General features: G+C 47.1%; 2 protein-coding genes across 4 annotated transcripts in view; both read right to left on the bottom strand.

Annotated features, from left to right (window-relative positions):
* Positions 1-19682, bottom strand: part of LOC139557921 (zinc finger BED domain-containing protein 4) — a 385803-nt gene that overhangs the window by 65659 nt on the left and 300462 nt on the right. The gene's annotated exons all lie outside the window — the stretch shown is intronic.
* The window catches only part of LOC139557920 (neural cell adhesion molecule L1.1-like), a 136455-nt gene that overhangs the window by 67033 nt on the left and 49740 nt on the right, over positions 1-19682 (bottom strand). For all 3 annotated transcript variants that reach the window (XM_071373264.1, XM_071373266.1, XM_071373265.1), the window contains 7 exons: positions 16945-17117; positions 14890-15012; positions 12594-12764; positions 11553-11667; positions 4509-4696; positions 3618-3749; positions 1015-1158 (listed from right to left, as the gene is read on the bottom strand). In XM_071373264.1, coding sequence (XP_071229365.1) covers positions 1015-1158; positions 3618-3749; positions 4509-4696; positions 11553-11667; positions 12594-12764; positions 14890-15012; positions 16945-17117 — 1046 coding nt within the window. The remainder of the gene's footprint in view (positions 1-1014; positions 1159-3617; positions 3750-4508; positions 4697-11552; positions 11668-12593; positions 12765-14889; positions 15013-16944; positions 17118-19682) is intronic.

Below are 19682 nucleotides of genomic sequence, written 5' to 3'. Positions count from 1 at the left end.
TGTCAGTCTGGTTCTGCTCTTATAGGCTGGGTGTCAGTCTGGTTCTGCTCTATAGTCTGGGTGTCAGTCTGGTACTGCTCTATAGTCTGGGTGTCAGTCTGGTTCTGCTCTATAGTCTGGGTGTCAGTCTGGTACTGGTCTATAGTCTGGGTGTCAGTCTGGTTCTGGCTCTATAGTCTGGGTGTCAGTCTGGTACTGCTCTATAGTCTGGGTGTCAGTCTGGTTCTGCTCTATAGGCTGGGTGTCAGTCTGGTTCTGCTCTATAGTCTGGGTGTCAGTCTGGTTCTGCTCTATAGTCTGGGTGTCAGTCTGGTTCTGCTCTATAGGCTGGGTGTCAGTCTGGTTCTGCTCTATAGTCTGGGTGTCAGTCTGGTTCTGCTCTATAGTCTGGGTGTCAGTCTGGTTCTGCTCTATAGTCTGGGTGTCAGTCTGGTTCTGCTCTATAGTCTGGGTGTCAGTCTGGTTCTGCTCTATAGTCTGGGTGTCAGTCTGGTTCTGCTCTATAGGCTGGGTGTCAGTCTGGTTCTGCTCTATAGTCTGGGTATCAGTCTGGTTCTGCTCTATAGTCTGGGTATCAGTCTGGTTCTGCTCTATAGTCTGGGTGTCAGTCTGGTTCTGCTCTATAGGCTGGGTGTCAGTCTGGTACTGTCAGGCAAGTTCAATCAAGCCCAGATAAAGCATTTTAAATTATTTTAAATAGTATTTGAACCCAGGTCTGGGTACGACGCAGACACAACCTTATGTACACGTGAATGAACATGTATGTATTGAAATCAGATGATTGATTTGTGTTGTTGTCATGGTGACCAGGTACACTCAATTTGGGAATGGATCCCTCAGAGTGACAGACGTCCAATCAGCAGACGGAGGGCTTTACTCCTGTGAGGTCATCACAGATCTGGACAGCGTATTGGCCAGTGGTTCCATCACTGTAGTGGGTACGTGACGTGTGTGTGTGTGTGTGTGTGTGTGTGTGTGTGTGTGTGTATATATGTGTGTGTTTGTGTGTCTCACCAATGACATAGATGTATGTGTTGTTGAGGATATTTCCGTGTTTGTTGGTGGCTTCACACTGGTACACAGCCGTATCACCAAACACTACATCTTTTAGGACCAACACCCCTCCACTCACCCTCCGCCTGGGGTCAATGTCTACCTCTATACAGAGGGAGAGAGGGAGAGAGGGAATAGGATGGAAGGAGAGAAGAGGAGTGGAGGAGAGAAAGGGATTATCATTGATCTCTGTTCAGCAGAAACAGGGGTTAGATGTTAGAGGTCAGTGATTAGAGGTCAAGGGATAGACGTTAGCGGTCAGGTCAAAATGTTGCTCACAGGAAAGGGAACTAACACAGAAAATCACTTAATCAACCACAACAAAACAGAAAGGGATTCAAAGGGGTTCTGACAGACACCCACCATGGATGCCCGCTGGGTTTGCCTCTGAAAAGACAAATTGAAAGAAAAACCCACAAGAGGGTCAAAATAATATGGAGCAAAACAGGGAAAACAAAACTCAGACTTCCTTCCTATATAGGTTGAGCTCGAAATCACATCTCAGCTGACGCGAAGCCTAACTCTTCCCAAGTCTCACCTTCCCACCCGGAAGGCCCTTCCAACCAGAGACTTAATGGGCTGGAGTGTTCCCAGTCCCCACCAGAGACTTAATGGGCTGGAGTGTTCCCAGTCCCCACCAGAGACTTAATGGGCTGGAGTGTTCCCAGTCCCCACCAGAGACTTAATGGGCTGGAGTGTTCCCAGTCCCAACCAGAGACTTAATGGGCCGGAGTGTTCCCAGTCCCAACCAGAGACTTAATGGGCTGGAGTGTTCCCAGTCCCCACCAGAGACTTAATGGCCTGGAATGTTCCCAGTCCCCACCAGAGACTTAATGGGCTGGAGTGTTCCCAGTCCCAACCAGAGACTTAATGGGCTGGAGTGTTCCCAGTCCCCACCAGAGACTTAATGGGCTGGAGTGTTCCCAGTCCCAACCAGAGACTTAATGGGCTGGAGTGTTCCCAGTCCCAACCAGAGACTTAATGGCCCAGAGTGTTCCCAGTCCCAACCAGTGACTTAATGGGCTGGAGTGTTCCCAGTCCCCACCAGAGACTTAATGGGCTGGAGTGTTCCCAGTCCCCACCAGAGACGTAATGGCCCGGAGTGTTCCCAGTCCCCACCAGAGACTTAATGGCCCAGAGTGTTCCCAGTCCCAACCAGAGACTTAATGGCCCAGAGTGTTCCCAGTCCCAACCAGAGACTTAATGGCCCAGAGTGTTCCCAGTCCCCACCAGAGACTTAATGGCCCAGAGTGTTCCCAGTCCCCACCAGAGACTTAAGGGCCCGGAGTGTTCCCAGTCCCCACCAGAGACTTCCCAGTCCCCACCAGAGACTTAATGGCCCGGAGTGTTCCCAGTCCCCACCAGAGACTTAATGGCCCAGAGTGTTACCAGTCCCAACCAGAGACTTAATGGCCCAGAGTGTTCCCAGTGTACATTTATCTAGCATCTTCCATGTAGGGTTTTCTTGCTTCTTAAAGTCCACGGTTTTATTTTATTAGCCTGTGTGTTTATGCAACTTTCAAAATGATTCAGCCAATCTGATAAACTCTACCTAAAAGTGTATTTTTTAACACTCAAATATCTGGACACAGCAGAGCTTCAGAGTAGGTGTTTAGAGCGACTACCACACTCAAGGGACACAATATCATAGACGAGCCCCCATTTTGATACGTTCCCACAATACAAACTCAATATGTCGCTCCCAACAAAGAAAATCCCTTAATCAACCAAAACAGAAAGGGATTGAAAAGGAGCTCTGAAAGACACCCATGTGGTGCCCACTGAAGGTTGGCAAAGCCACTAGTAAGGGGTTCTGAAAGACACCCATGTGGTGCCCACTGAAGGTTGGCAAAGCCACTAGTAAGGGGTTCTAAATGACACCTGCCATGGCTGCACAAACTAAAAGAAAAACCCACAACAACTTAGAGAGTAAAAAGAATATGGAGCAAAACAAACAAGGGAAACACTAAAACTTAGGCTTCTTTCAAACTTAGACTGATTGAGCTTGAAATCGCATCTCCGCTGATGTGAAGAGTAGCTCTCCTAATATCTCTGAAGCTCCATTGAAGCACTGGGCCAGCCACTCCTAAATATCACCTGGGCCAACACAGGTGAAACACCTTCCACTAACGAGATGGCAACCAGCACAGGTGTAACACATACTGACTGACAAAGTGACACCAATTGGTGCACCCTACAAGTTAACGAGCTATACATGCGGAAGTCCAACCTCAAAACATAAATGGAAAAACCAATGCCTGTAACAAGGGGTTAGTGGTCAGAGGTCAGGGGTCAGAGGTTAGAGGTCAGGTGTTAGGGGTCAAGGGGTATAGGTCCATGACAACAGAAATACAATAGCCATTTTGAGGCAAGAGCGAGAGAGACATCTATTTGGTTGATTTGTCATCAGCTGACAAGATGACAAGATGAAACTAACTAGCTTTCAGAATGTTGATTTAATCATTCAAACTCTGTCTCTCATCTCCATGGTGATTTAGTCAGTCTGGCCTTTACATTAGAACATTATTAGATCAAATATGAAACAAACAAATGGTTGAGTGTACCTGTGACAGGCTCTCCGTTTATACTCCATGTGACAGTAGGGGTGGGGATACCCTCGGCCTGACAGTCTAGCCTCACTGTCTCCCCAGGGGAATACAACAGAGGCAGGGGCTCCTTCACCCAGTACGGCTCAGCTACACACACACGCACAGACGCACGCACACACACACACAATATTCAAACAACTTCATCGTCATCGTCATCACCATCATAATAAACCCTTTTGTGTGTACCTACCTTCCACTGTGTGTGTGTGTGTGTGTGTGTGTGTGTGTGTGTGTGTGTGTGTGTGTGTGTGTGTGTGTGTGTGTGTGTGTGTGTGTGTGTGTGTGTGTGTGTGTGTGTGTGTGTGTGTGTGTGTGTGTGTGTGTGTGTGTGTGTGTGTGTGTGTGTGTGTGTGTGTGTGTGTGTGTGTGTGTGTGTGTGTGTGTGTGTGTGTGTGTGTGTGTGTGTGTGTGTGTGTGTGTGTGTGTGTGTGTGTGTGTGTGTGTGTGTGTGTGTGTGTGTGTGTGTGTGTGTGTGTGTGTGTGTGTGTGTGTGTGTGTGTGTGTGTGTGTGTGTGTGTGTGTGTGTGTGTGTGTGTGTGTGTGTGTGTGTGTGTGTGTGTGTGTGTGTGTGTGTGTGTGTGTGTGTGTGTGTGTGTGTGTGTGTGTGTGTGTGTGTGTGTGTGTGTGTGTGTGTGTGTGTGTGTGTGTGTGTGTGTGTGTGTGTGTGTGTGTGTGTGTGTGTGTGTGTGTGTGTGTGTGTGTGTGTGTGTGTGTGTGTGTGTGTGTGTGTGTGTGTGTGTGTGTGTGTGTGTGTGTGTGTGTGTGTGTGTGTGTGTGTGTGTGTGTGTGTGTGTGTGTGTGTGTGTGTGTGTGTGTGTGTGTGTGTGTGTGTGTGTGTGTACCTACCTTCCACAGTGACAGTGTAGGAGTGTGTGACGGATCCATGTTTGTTTGAAGCCAGACACTCGTATTCTCCATCTGCCTTCTGGGTTATGCTGTCGAACCGAAGCCACCTTCCGTGGTTATCTGTCCAGGCTCCTGTCTCCGACAGATTATTAACATCCATATGCTTCCACAATACGGAAGGAGTAGGACTGGAGGGAGGGGTAGGAAGGGAGGGAGGGGGAGGGAGGGAGGGGGAGGGAGGGAGGGGGGGATGGGGGAGGAAAGGAGGGAAATATACAGACAGAAGTGGAAAAGAGAGAGAGAGAAATGAAGTGGAGAGATGACCATCAGTCCTGTTAACAATGTCATGTCCTATCTTCTCATCGTCATGGTAATATTATTATGACACTCCATTTCTCTTCATGGAAAGACAACAGAGCTTGTTATAGCGACAACAGAGCTTGTTATAGCGACAACAGAGCTTGTTATAGCAGGAATTCCTTGCTGATTTAAAATGTAATACAGGCAAAATGAAATACATGTTGTTTTTAAACTTTCGTAAGATTGTTTCAGGTGAACTACATGTTTACTCATTAGATGGTTCTCCGATCAAACGTGTTACCGCATATAAATACTTAGGCATTTGGATTGATATGGACTTGACATTTAAAAAACAGATGATTTGGTTAAGAAGATAAGATTTAAAGTTGTCTTTTTCTACAGAAACAGATGGTGCCTTTCTCTAAGCAGTAGGAAGCAGATTATTCAGTCAATCTTTTTATCTGTTGTTGATTATGGTGATATTATTTATCAATGTGTAGCTGCTACTACTTAAACCTTTGGATGTCATTTACCATAATGCCCTTTGTTTTGTTACAGGTGACAGTTTTGAGAAGTTATAAACTTCTGCCTTTTCTAACTGTGCTGTTGAAGTATAGACACCTCCGTTGCCTCACTCGTTCACAGGATTGGTTAACTCTTGAGGTTCCTAGGGTCTCCACCGAGCTAGATAAATCTGATTTCAGTTTTACTGCACCGTATTGCTGGAACAAAATTCCAAATCCATTTCACCTTGATGTTCTGGTGCCGTTCGGTCAGTTTAAAGTATTGATTGGGAACTTATTTGTGGAGGAATGTAACTGTTTTTCTGGGTGATTTGGGATGTTTTATTTGTGCTTCCCATTACTGTGTTTTTGTATTTTAATGTGTATAGGTTTGGGTATAATGTGCATATTTAAGTTGTATATACTTATATATATTTGAAAAGAGACCTAAGTCTCGATATATTTTCTCTGTTAAAATAAAGGTGAAATAAAATAATAATAGTACTCGGTCGGACCCTCCTTTGCCTCCTGAATTCTTCGGGCTATGGAAATGTTGCTCAATTGGTATCAAGGGACTTAACTTGTGCCAGGAACACGTTCCCCACACCAGTACACCACCGCCACTAGCCTGTACCATTGACACCAGGCAGGATGGGGCCATGGACTCATACTGCTTACGCTAAATCCTGACTCTACAGGAACCGGGATTTGTTGGACCAGGTGATGGTTTCCACCCCTCATTGTCCAGTGTTGGTGATAGCGTCCCCCATTGGAGCGTCTTCTTCTTGTTTTTAGTGAATAGGAGTGGACCCGGTGTGGTCGTCTGCTGCAACATCCGTGTCAAAGACAAACGAGCAGTGTGTTCTGAGATGCTGTTCTGCACCGTTATTTCTCTGTTTGTGGCCCGCCTGTTAGCTTGCACCCTTCTTGCCATTCTCCTTCGACCTCTCTCATCAACGAGCTATTTTCGCCAACAGGACTGCCGCTCACTGGATGTTTTTGTCGCACCATTCTCAGTAAACCCTAGACACTGTCGTGAGTGAAAAGCCCAGGAGGGCGGCTGTTTCTGAGATAGTGGAACCAGCGAGCATGGCAACAACGATCATACCAAGCTCAGAGTCACTTAGGCCACTCGTTTTTGGCCATTCTAACGTTTGATTGAACAGTCACTGAATGCCTTGATGCCTGTCTGCCTGCTTTACATAGCAAGCCACGGCCACATGACTCACTGTCTGTAGGAGCGTACCATTTTCGTGAACGGGGGGTGGTGTACCTAATCAAATGTAAAACTGTAATATACACTAAGTGTACAAAAAATTAAGAACACCTTCTTAATATTGAGTTGCACCCCCCCCCATGTCTCAATTGTCTCAAGGCTAAAAAAAAAAATCTTTACCATGTCTCCTCCCCTTCATCTACACTGATTGACATCCATAAGGGATCATAGCGTTCACCTGGATTCACCTGGTCAGTCTGTCACGGAAAGAGTTCCTGACTCAGAGTAATATACACTGCTCAAAAAAATAAAGGGAACACTTAAACAACACAATGTAACTCCAAGTCAATCACACTTCTGTGAAATCAAACTGTCCACTTAGGAAGCAACACTGATTGACAATAAATTTCACATGCTGTTGTGCAAATGGAATAGACAAAAGGTGGAAATTATAGGCAATTAGCAAGACACCCCCAAAAAAGGAGTGATTCTGCAGGTGGTGACCACAGACCACTTCTCAGTTCCTATGCTTCCTGGCTGATGTTTTGGTCACTTTTGAATGCTGGCGGTGCTCTCACTCTAGTGGTAGCATGAGACGGAGTCTACAACCCACACAAGTGGCTCAGGTAGTGCAGTTCATCCAGGATGGCACATCAATGCGAGCTGTGGCAAAAAGGTTTGCTGTGTCTGTCAGCGTAGTGTCCAGAGCATGGAGGCGCTACCAGGAGACAGGCCAGTACATCAGGAGATGTGGAGGAGGCCGTAGGAGGGCAACAACCCAGCAGCAGGACCGCTACCTCCGCCTTTGTGCAAGGAGGTGCACTGCCAGAGCCCTGCAAAATGACCTCCAGCAGGCCACAAATGTGCATGTGTCAGCATATGGTCTCACAAGGGGTCTGAGGATCTCATCTCGGTACCTAATGGCAGTCAGGCTACCTCTGGCGAGCACATGGAGGGCTGTGCGGCCCCACAAAGAAATGCCACCCCACACCATGACTGACCCATCGCCAAAACGGTCATGCTGAAGGATGTTGCAGGCAGCAGAACGTTCTCCACGGCGTCTCCAGACTCTGTCACGTCTGTCACATGTGCTCATGTGCTCAGTGTGAACCTGCTTTCATCTGTGAAGAGCACAGGGCGCCAGTGGCGAATTTGCCAATATTGGTGTTCTCTGGCAAATGCCAAACGTCCTGCACGGTGTTGGGCTGTAAGCACAACCCCCACCTGTGGACGTCGGGCCCTCATACCACCCTCATGGAGTCTGTTTCTGACCGTTTGAGCAGACACATGCACATTTGTGGCCTGCTGGAGGTCATTTTGCAGGGCTCTGGCAGTGCACCTCCTTGCACAAAGGCGGAGGTAGCGGTCCTGCTGCTGGGTTGTTGCCCTCCTACGGCCTCCTCCACATCTCCTGATGTACTGGCCTGTCTCCTGGTAGCGCCTCCATGCTCTGGACACTACGCTGACAGACACAGCAAACCTTTTTGCCACAGCTCGCATTGATGTGCCATCCTGGATGAACTGCACTACCTGAGCCACTTGTGTGGGTTGTAGACTCCGTCTCATGCTACCACTAGAGTGAGAGCACCGCCAGCATTCAAAAGTGACCAAAACATCAGCCAGGAAGCATAGGAACTGAGAAGTGGTCTGTGGTCACCACCTGCAGAATCACTCCTTTTTTGGGGGTGTCTTGCTAATTGCCTATAATTTCCACCTTTTGTCTATTCCATTTGCACAACAGCATGTGAAATTTATTGTCAATCAGTGTTGCTTCCTAAGTGGACAGTTTGATTTCACAGAAGTGTGATTGACTTGGAGTTACATTGTGTTGTTTAAGTGTTCCCTTTATTTTTTTGAGCAGTGTATTTCAGTTTTACTGCACCGTATTGCTGGAACAAAATTCCAAATCCATTTCACCTTGATGTTCTGGTGCCGTAAAAAACTTTCCGTCAAGATAGAACTGCCAAAGGGGGAGGAGTTGCAATCTACTGCAGAGATAGCCTGCAAAGTTCTGTCATACTTTCCAGGTCTATGCCCAAACAGTTCGAACTTCTAATTTTAAAAATTAATCTCTCCAGAAATAAGTCTCTCACTGTTGCCGCCTGCTACCGACCCCCCTCAGCTCCCAGCTGTGCCCTGGACACCATCTGTGAATTGATCGCTCCCCATCTAGCTTCAGAGTTTGTTCTGCTAGGTGACCTAAACTGGGATATGCTTAACACCCCGGCAGTCCTACAATCCAAGCTTGATGCCCTCAATCTCACACAAATCATCAAGGAACCCACCAGGTACAACCCTAAATCCGTAAACATGGGCACCCTAATAGACATTATCCTGACCAACCTGCCCTCCAAATACACCTCTGCTGTCTTCAATCAAGATCTCAGCGATCACTGCCTCATTGCCTGTATCCGCCACGGGTCCGCGGTCAAACGACCACCCCTCATCACTGTCAAACGCTCCCTAAAACACTTCTGCGAGCAGGCCTTTCTAATCGACCTGGCCCGGGTACCCTGGAAGGATATTGACCTCATCCCGTCAGTTGAGGATGCCTGGTCATTCTTTAAATGTTACTTCCTCACCATATTAGACAAGCATGCTCCGTTCAAAAAATGCAGAACCAAGAACAGATATAGCCCTTGGTTCACTCCAGACCTGACTGCCCTCGACCAGCACAAAAACATCCTGTGGCGAACTGCAATAGCATCGAAGAGCCCCCGCGATATGCAACTGTTCAGGGAAGTCAGGAACCAATACACGCAGTCAGTCAGGAAAGCAAAGGCCAGCTTTTTCAAGCAGAAATTCGCATCCTGTAGCTCTAACTCCAAAAAGTTCTGGGATACTGTAAAGTCCATGGAGAACAAGAGCACCTCCTCCCAGCTGCCCACTGCACTGAGGCTAGGTAACACGGTCACCACCGATAAATCCGTGATAATCGAAGACTTCAACAAGCATTTCTCAATGGCTGGCCATGCCTTCCTCCTGGCGACTCCAACCTTGGCCAACAGCCCCGCCCCCCCCGCTGCTACTCGCCCAAGCCTCCCCAGCTTCTCCTTTACCCAAATCCAGATAGCAGATGTTCTGAAAGAGCTGGAAAACCTGGACCCATACAAATCAGCTGGGCTTGACAACCTGGACCCCCTATTTCTGAAACTGTCCACCGCCATTGTCGCACCCCCTATTACCAGCCTGTTCAACCTCTCCTTCGTATCATCTGAGATCCCCAAGGATTGGAAAGCTGCCGCGGTCATCCCCCTCTTCAAAGGGGGAGACACCCTGGACCCAAACTGTTACAGACCTATATCCATCCTGCCCTGCCTATCTAAGGTCTTCGAAAGCCAAGTCAACAAACAGATCACTGACCATCTCGAATCCCACCGTACCTTCTCCGCTGTGCAATCCGGTTTCCGAGCCGGTCACGGGTGCACCTCAGCCACGCTCAAGGTACTAAACGATATCATAACCGCCATCGATAAAAGACATTACTGTGCAGCCGTCTTCATCGACCTGGCCAAGGCTTTCGACTCTGTCAATCACCATATTCTTATCGGCAGACTCAGTAGCCTTGGTTTTTCTAATGACTGCCTTGCCTGGTTCACCAACTACTTTGCAGACAGAGTTCAGTGTGTCAAATCGGAGGGCATGTTGTCCGGTCCTCTGGCAGTCTCTATGGGGGTACCACAGGGTTCAATTCTCGGGCCGACTCTTTTCTCTGTATACATCAATGATGTTGCTCTTGCTGCGGGCGATTCCCTGATCCACCTCTACGCAGACGACACCATTCTATATACATCCGGCCCTTCCTTGGACACTGTGCTATCTAACCTCCAAACGAGCTTCAATGCCATACAACACTCCTTCCGTGGCCTCCAACTGCTCTTAAACGCTAGTAAAACCAAATGCATGCTTTTCAACCGTTCGCTGCCTGCACCCGCACGCCCGACTAGCATCACCACCCTGGACGGTTCCGACCTAGAATATGTGGACATCTATAAGTACCTAGGTGTCTGGCTAGACTGCAAACTCTCCTTCCAGACTCATATCAAACATCTCCAATCCAAAATCAAATCAAGAATCGGCTTTCTATTCCGCAACAAAGCCTCCTTCACTCACGCCGCCAAACTTACCCTAGTAAAACTGACTATCCTACCGATCCTCGACTTCGGCGATGTCATCTACAAAATAGCTTCCAACACTCTACTCAGCAAACTGGATGCAGTTTATCACAGTGCCATTCGTTTTGTTACTAAAGCACCTTATACGACCCACCACTGCGACCTGTATGCCATAGTCGGCTGGCCCTCGCTACATGTTCGTCGTCAGACCCACTGGCTCCAGGTCATCTACAAGGCTATGCTAGGTAAAGTGCCGCCTTATCTCAGTTCACTGGTCACGATGGCTACACCCACCCGCAGCACGCGCTCCAGCAGGTGTATCTCACTGATCATCCCTAAAGCTAAAACCTCATTTGGACGCCTTTCCTTCCAGTTCTCTGCTGCCTGCGACTGGAACGAATTGCAAAAATCTCTGAAGTTGGAGACTTTTATCTCCCTCAACAACTTTAAAAATCTGCTATCCGAGCAGCTAACCGATCGCTGCAGCTGTACATAGTCCATCTGTAAACTACCCACCCAATTTACCGACCTCACCCCCCATACTGCTTTCATTTATTTACTTTTCTGCTCTTTTGCACACCAGTATCTCTTCTTGCACATGATCATCTGATGATTTATCACTCCAGTGTTAATCTGCTAAATTGTAATTATTCGATTTATTGCCTACCTCATGCCTTTTGCACACATTGTATATAGATTCTCTTTTTTTCTACCATGTTATTGACTTGTTTATTGTTTACTCCATGTGTAACTCTGTGTTGTCTGTTCACACTGCTATGCTTTATCTTGGCCAGGTCGCAGTTGCAAATGAGAACTTGTTCTCAACTAGCCTACCTGGTTAAATAAAGGTGAAAAAAATAAAATAAATAATAAAATAAAATAAAAATAATAAATATGCATGCATACGTACAGCCCTTTAGGTATACACTCCAGTATTAGGCTGTGGCCCCTGAGGGCCAGGTGAGAGCTGTGGGGGCCCTGAGGTTGCATCAGCTGGGGCTTCCTGCCACGAGCCACGTCATTACCTACAGACAGGAAACACATCACATCATTTTCTATACATAACTTCCTGCTATGAGCCACATCATTGCCAAAGAAGGTGGATATTTATTAAGATGAACAACTCAAGCCGTTTACCATTGTAAAAAAAAACGCTCTCCACGGGGCAGGGGCAATAAGAGAATAACTTCTCATACTGGTTTACATCATCATATCTTCCAGCATGGGTATATATATATATATATATATATATATATATATATATATATATATATATGTGTGTGTGTGTGTGTGTGTGTGTGTGTGTGTGTGTGTGTGTGTGTGTGTGTGTGTGTGTGTGTGTGTGTATGTTTGTGTGTCCATACATGTGTGCCTTAGAGCTGGGATGATAAAGTCACTTATCGCAGGATTTTTGCTGATATCGTTCATTATGATAAGTATTAGAGAAATACGAGAGAAATACTAGAGAAGTATGAGAGAAATACTAGAGAAGTATTAGAGAAATACTAGAGAAGTATGAGAGAAATACTAGAGAAGTATGAGAGAAATACTAGAGAAGTATTAGAGAAATACTAGAGAAGTATGAGAGAAATACTAGAGAAGTATTAGAGAAATACTAGAGAAGTATGAGAGAAATACTAGAGAAGTATTAGAGAAATACTAGAGAAGTATGAGAGAAATACTAGAGAAGTATGAGAGAAATACTAGAGAAGTATTAGAGAAATACTAGAGAAGTATGAGAGAAATACTAGAGAAGTATGAGAGAAATACTAGAGAAATTTGAAATGAAATACATTTGCTAATCTGGGTGATGGGACAGTTGATGGCCACAACCATCCGACTACTGGTAGTAGTTTTAAAGGAGAATAAGAAGAACTCTGGTAGAAATGAACATGAGAAACTTAGCGCTCTATATTTATCCTGGATGGTCCTGGAGCAAGTGTATACGTACTAGGTGTGACAGTGAGTGAGATGGGCTCTTTAGGCAGGATGGTCCTGGCAGCGATGTATTGAGCATTACAAGTGTAGTCATCTCGACTGTCGTTCTTCAACACATTGGCAAAGTACAAGTTCCCATCCAGACCTGTCGTCACACGCTCACTCTGACCTATATGGGTCAGTTCTGGAGGAGGAGAGGGAGACAGAGAGAGAGAGAGACAGAGCGAGAGAGAGAGAGAGAGAGAGAGAGAGAGAGAGAAAGACAGAGCGAGAGAGACAGAGAGAGACAGAGAGAGCGACAGAGCAAGACAGAAAGAGAGAGATAGACAGAGAAAGAGAGAGAGCGACGGAGTGAGACAGAGAGAGAGAGATAGAAAGAGAGAGAGAGAGAGAGAGCGACGGAGTGAGACAGAGACAGAGAGAGAGGGAGAAAGAGAGAGAGAGAGAGAGAGGGGGGGGTGTATTAGACAATGCATTATAAATGTCAATAAATTATTCCTACATTAAAGATTAAATGTTTTAAAGCTGGCTGAGAGGAGGTCAGAGACCTGGCAGTGTGGTGCCAGGATAACAACCTCTCCCTCAACGTGATCAAGACAAAGGAGATGATTGTGGACTACAGGAAAAGAAGGGCCGAGCACGTCCCCATTCTCATCTCTCTTCCTTGGTGTCCACATCACCAACAAACTATCCTGGTACAAACACACCAAGACAATCGTGAAGAGGGAACGACCAAGCCTAATCCCTCTCAGGAGTTGGAAAAGATTTGGCATGGGTCCTCAGATCCTCAAAAAGTTCTACAGCTGCACCATTGAGAGCATCCTGACTGGTTGCATCACTGCCTGGTACGGCAACTGCTCGGCCTCCGACCACAAGGCGCTACAGAGGGTAGTGCGTACGGCCCAGTACTTCACTCACGCCGCCAAACTTACCCTCGTAAAACTGACTATCCTACCGATCCTCGACCTCGGCAATGTCATCTATAAAATAGCTTCCAATACTCTACTCAGAACATTGGATGCAGTCTATCACAGTGCCATCTGTTTTGTCACCAAAGGCCCATATACCACCCACCACTGTGACCTGTATGCTCTACTCATATAAACCAGGTTTACCCTTCCACCTCAGCTCCAATATAAACATAGTGTATGTCCTGTAAAGGCTAATGGTAAAATCATTTGTCAGATAATCTTGATCAAGTATATCCATACCCAAACTAAACGTCCATCTACTGAAAAAGGAATCATCTGCTATGCCTTAATACAGTGTCTATAATAAGTCAGAGCCACTGTATTTTCCAATCGGTCACAAATGTGAACGCTAAGATTATGTTTATATACCACGAGCATCATGGATTCAATGTATTCAAACTGAAGGCACCTATGAAAACTAGACCCTTTAAACATTATGTTTAAAAGACAATATCTTTCAAAAATGTATTCATTTTTTTAAGCTGTTGAATAGACTTCTAGTCTGACAAATCTCTCTGTAAAAGTACACCTGGGAGATGATTGCTTCTGATCTTGTGACCATTTTGAGAAATCATAGTAAACTTCTCTGAATCATACGACACACCTTACTAATGCAGAATATATTACTTAGTTATTGATCATTTATTGGCAGGTAGCCTGGTGGTTAGAGCGTTGGACTGGATCGAATCCCCGAGATGACAAGATAAAAATCTGTCGTTCTGTCCCTGAACAAAGCAGTTAAACCCACTGTTCCCCGGTAGGCCGTCATTGAAAATAAGAATTGTTCTTAACTGACCTGCCTAGTTAAATAAAGGTAAAATTAAAAACATTTTAAAAAATAAGTACCATTTTAACTTCTCCAGGGCCTATAAAGTACAACGTTTTAATTCTCACTATTGTGACCGATCAGATTAAAGGGGATTAACAAAATGGAGATACAATGCACAACTAGTTAACCAGACTGAGAAACGAACACCCCACGAACATACAGCCAGGGCTTACTCTAACTGAGAAACACCCCACACACATACAGCCAGGGCTTACTCTAACTGAGAAACTACCCACACACATACAGCCAGGGCTTACTCTAACTGAGAAACACCCCACACACATACAGCCAGGGCTTACTCTAACTGAGAAACACCCCACACACATACAGCCAGGGCTTACTCTAACTGAGAAACACCCCACACACATAGAGCCAGGGCTTACTCTAACTGAGAAACGAACACCCCACACACATACAGCCAGGGCTTACTCTAACTGAGAAACACCCCACGCACATACAGCCAGGGCTTACTCTAACTGAGAAACACCCCACATAGAGCCAGGGCTTACTCTTGTCCATCCAGTGTATGTGGGGGATGGTGGAGCTCCTGGGAGGGTTGCAGTGGAGAACAACATTGGCTCCTTCCTCTGCCGTTTTATGAGATCTCTTCTGCTTAGGGAGGGTCGGTGTCGCTGTAACACATACCATCATCCTCATCATCATCATCATCATCATCATCATCATCATCATATTACATGTTACATTGAATCACATTGGCCAGCGCCGCTAAAATACACACATTAATATCCGTCTCTGCTGGAAAGTGACAAAATAAAAATGTTAGAATATTAACATGTTATACTTTAGTATATTTGATCCTGATTGGTGGGGTCTATGGGTTGGTGTCTGGGACACAGATTAAGGTCCTAGAACTCTCCATTTCATTCTCTAGAGTCTAAGATGTGGTCCCGTGGTCCCGTGTGGCTCAGTTGGTAGAGCATGGCGCTTGCAACGCCAGGGTTGTGGGTTCATTCCCCACGGGGGGACCAGGATGAATATGTATGAACTTTCCAATTTGTAAGTCGCTCTGGATAAGAGCGTCTGCTAAATGACTTAAATGTAAATGTAAGATGTTGGTGGTTATTGTGTAAGATGCTCATTGAATTGTAGGACCCCTTTAGGTATAAAAAAAAAAAGATTTAAACACTTTTTGATTTTTGCCTTTACTTCTATAGCCCAGAGAAATGCATTGATTAACACATTCATAAATGGCAAAAAAAGACCGTCGAAATATTCCTCATAAGGAATAAGATTTTGTAGTGTCTGTCCTGTATCTAGGAGATATAAAAAAGCTCAGGAAATAGATAACTTATTTTCTCAACATATTGAACCCCTTGTTTTGGGTCAGCACAGAACTACTTCCATACTTCCATTTGATTGATTGTTTTACCGGTTACCTTCAAAGGAGTCCCGTGACACCGGGGATCGTAAGTTAGGTTGTAGACCAAACGATTCGGACGCTACACACAGAAGTTGGCACATCGACGGTACTGACTTCAGTCGAGTCCCCTGACACACCATTGTTTGGACGCTACAGACTTTTCGTGAGAAGACTGATTGTAGGGATCATGGTCTGACAAACACCTCTCTAGCTCTTCACCTCTCACCACAGATGTCTCATGGTCTGACAAACACCTCTCTAGCTCTTCACCTCTCACCACAGATGTCTCATGGTCTGACAAACACCTCTCTAGCTCTTCACCTCTCACCACAGATGTCTCATGGTCTGACAAACACCTCTCTAGCTCTTCACCTCTCACCACAGATGTCTCATGGTCTGACAAACACCTCTCTAGCCCTTCACCTCTCACCACAGATGTCTCATGGTCTGACAAACACCTCTCTAGCTCTTCACCTCTCACCACAGATGTCTCATGGTCTGACAAACACCTCTCTAGCCCTTCACCTCTCACCACAGATGTCTCATGGTCTGACAAACACCTCTCTAGCCCTTCACCTCTCACCACAGATGTCTCATGGTCTGACAAACACCACAGATGTCTCATGGTCTGACAAACACCTCTCTAGCCCTTCACCTCTCACCACAGATGTCTCATGGTCTGACAAACACCTCTCTAGCTCTTCACCTCTCACCACAGATGTCTCATGGTCTGACAAACACCTCTCTAGCCCTTCACCTCTCACCACAGATGTCTCATGGCCTGACAAACACCTCTCTAGCTCTTCACCTCTCACCACAGATGTCTCATGGTCTGACAAACACCTCTCTAGCTCTTCACCTCTCACCACAGAGGCGGAAGTGCGACACTGCATATGCAGTGGATTGAGACACATCCTCAATGTATTCTCCATAAAGTTAGTCCTAGATTAAATACTATATCCATTCTACAGATTAAGGATAGTCCTGGACCAAATACACACTCCATTCAACGTGTGTGTGTGTGTGTGTGACAGAGCACAGACACTCATTACCATTGCCATAGTGATGGCTGAGTGGCATCATGGCTAGGCTGTCTCTAGTTGATGGTTGTCAGGGGAATGACAGAACTACTGTCTAAGTACAGTCACGCAAGAGAGGATGTGTTTGTGCATGTGAGCCTCACATTCAGTGATGAGTTTGACGGTGTGTGTCATGGCTGTTCCCAGGGTGTTGTCGGCGTAGCAACGGTAGTGTCCTTGGTAATCGCTGAGCGGCTTGTCGCCATGGGCTGTGAAATTTCCAGAACCACTATGTCCCATCCAGTTCAACTTCTTACCATCCTTTACCCAGCGGAAACTAGAGGGGAGAGAGAGGGAGAGGAGAGGGAGAGAGAGAGAGGAGAGGAGAGAGAGAGGAGAGGGAGAGGGAGAGGGGAGAGGAGATGAGAGAGGAGACAGAAGAGAGACAAGAGAGGCGAGGGAGAGGGAGAGAGAGAGAGAGGGAGAGAGGAGAAGAGATGAGAGAGGAGAGGGAGAGAGGAGAGGAGATGAGAGAGGAGAGGGAGAGGGAGAGAGGAGAGGAGATGAGAGAGAAGAGAGAGAGGAGATGATAGAGAAGAGAGAGAAGAGAGAGAGATGAGAGAGATGAGAGAGAGAGAAGAGAAAGAAGAGAGAGAGAGAGAAGATGAGAGAGATGAGAGAGAGAGAAGAGAGATGGGATAGAGAGGAAATGAGATGGGAGTGAGAGAGGGGGAGGTTAGAGATAAAGACATGAAGAGAGGAAACAGACCAATCAGAGAAGACCACCAGTCCAGTTAATGATATTATTTCCTGTCTCCTATTATTATGATACCTCCTTTATCACCATGGCAATGGAACACTGGATCTCAGGGTGTGGGGGGGCCTTGCAGGGCAGCATGATATTGTTAATAGTAGGGTATACCTGGGTGGGGGGGGGCCTTGCAGAGCAGCATGATATTGTTAATAGTAGGGTATACCTGGGTGGGGGGGGGCCTTGCAGAGCAGCATGATATTGTTAATAGTAGGGTATACCTGGGTGGGGGGGGGGGCCTTGCAGGGCAGCATGATATTGTAATAGTAGGGTATACCTGGGTGGGGGGGGGGGCCTTGCAGAGCAGCATGATATTGTAATAGTAGGGTATACCTGGGCGGGGGGGGGGCCTTGCAGAGCAGCATGATATTGTTAATAGTAGGGTATACCTGGGTGGGGGGGGGCCTTGCAGAGCAGCATGATATTGTTAATAGTAGGGTATACCTGGGTGGGGGGGGGCCTTGCAGAGCAGCATGATATTGTTAATAGTAGGGTATACCTGGGTGGGGGGGGGGCCTTGCAGAGCAGCATGATATTGTAATAGTAGGGTATACCTGGGCGGGGGGGGGGCCTTGCAGAGCAGCATGATATTGTTAATAGTAGGGTATACCTGGGTGGGGGGGGGCCTTGCAGAGCAGCATGATATTGTAATAGTAGGGTATACCTGGGTGGGGGGGGGGCCTTGCAGAGCAGCATGATATTGTAATAGTAGGGTATACCTGGGTGGGGGGGGGGGGCCTTGCAGAGCAGCATGATATTGTTAATAGTAGGGTATACCTGGGTGGGGGGGGGCCTTGCAGAGCAGCATGATATTGTTAATAGTAGGGTATACCTGGGTGGGGGGGGGCCTTGCAGAGCAGCATGATATTGTTAATAGTAGGGTATACCTGGGTGGGGGGGGGGCCTTGCAGGGCAGCATGATATTGTAATAGTAGGGTATACCTGGGTGGGGGGGGGGCCTTGCAGAGCAGCATGATATTGTTAATAGTAGGGTATACCTGGGTGGGGGGGGGCCTTGCAGAGCAGCATGATATTGTAATAGTAGGGTATACCTGGGTGGGGGGGGGGGCCTTGCAGGGCAGCATGATATTGTAATAGTAGGGTATACCTGGGTGGGGGGGGGCCTTGCAGAGCAGCATGATATTGTTAATAGTAGGGTATACCTGGGTGGGGGGGGGCCTTGCAGAGCAGCATGATATTGTTAATAGTAGGGTATACCTGGGTGGGGGGGGGGGCCTTGCAGGGCAGCATGATATTGTAATAGTAGGGTATACCTGGGCGGGGGGGGGGCCTTGCAGAGCAGCATGATATTGTTAATAGTAGGGTATACCTGGGTGGGGGGGGGCCTTGCAGAGCAGCATGATATTGTAATAGTAGGGTATACCTGGGTGGGGGGGGGGCCTTGCAGAGCAGCATGATATTGTAATAGTAGGGTATACCTGGGTGGGGGGGGGGGGGGCCTTGCAGAGCAGCATGATATTGTTAATAGTAGGGTATACCTGGGTGGGGGGGGGCCTTGCAGAGCAGCATGATATTGTTAATAGTAGGGTATACCTGGGTGGGGGGGGGGCCTTGCAGAGCAGCATGATATTGTTAATAGTAGGGTATACCTGGGTGGGGGGGGGGCCTTGCAGGGCAGCATGATATTGTAATAGTAGGGTATACCTGGGTGGGGGGGGGGCCTTGCAGAGCAGCATGATATTGTTAATAGTAGGGTATACCTGGGTGGGGGGGGGCCTTGCAGAGCAGCATGATATTGTAATAGTAGGGTATACCTGGGTGGGGGGGGGGGCCTTGCAGGGCAGCATGATATTGTAATAGTAGGGTATACCTGGGTGGGGGGGGGCCTTGCAGAGCAGCATGATATTGTTAATAGTAGGGTATACCTGGGTGTGGGGGGGGGGGGCCTTGCAGAGCAGCATGATATTGTTAATAGTAGGGTATACCTGGGTGGGGGGGGGGGCCTTGCAGGGCAGCATGATATTGTAATAGTAGGGTATACCTGGGTGGGGGGGGGGCTTGCAGAGCAGCATGATATTGTTAATAGTAGGGTATACCTGGGTGGGGGGGGGCCTTGCAGAGCAGCATGAT

Source organism: Salvelinus alpinus, chromosome 28, assembly GCF_045679555.1.
Source record: "Salvelinus alpinus chromosome 28, SLU_Salpinus.1, whole genome shotgun sequence".
In the NCBI taxonomy this organism is placed as follows: domain Eukaryota; kingdom Metazoa; phylum Chordata; class Actinopteri; order Salmoniformes; family Salmonidae; genus Salvelinus; species Salvelinus alpinus.
Note: the sequence above shows the minus strand (reverse complement) of the source record. Positions and strands in the feature narration are given on the sequence as shown.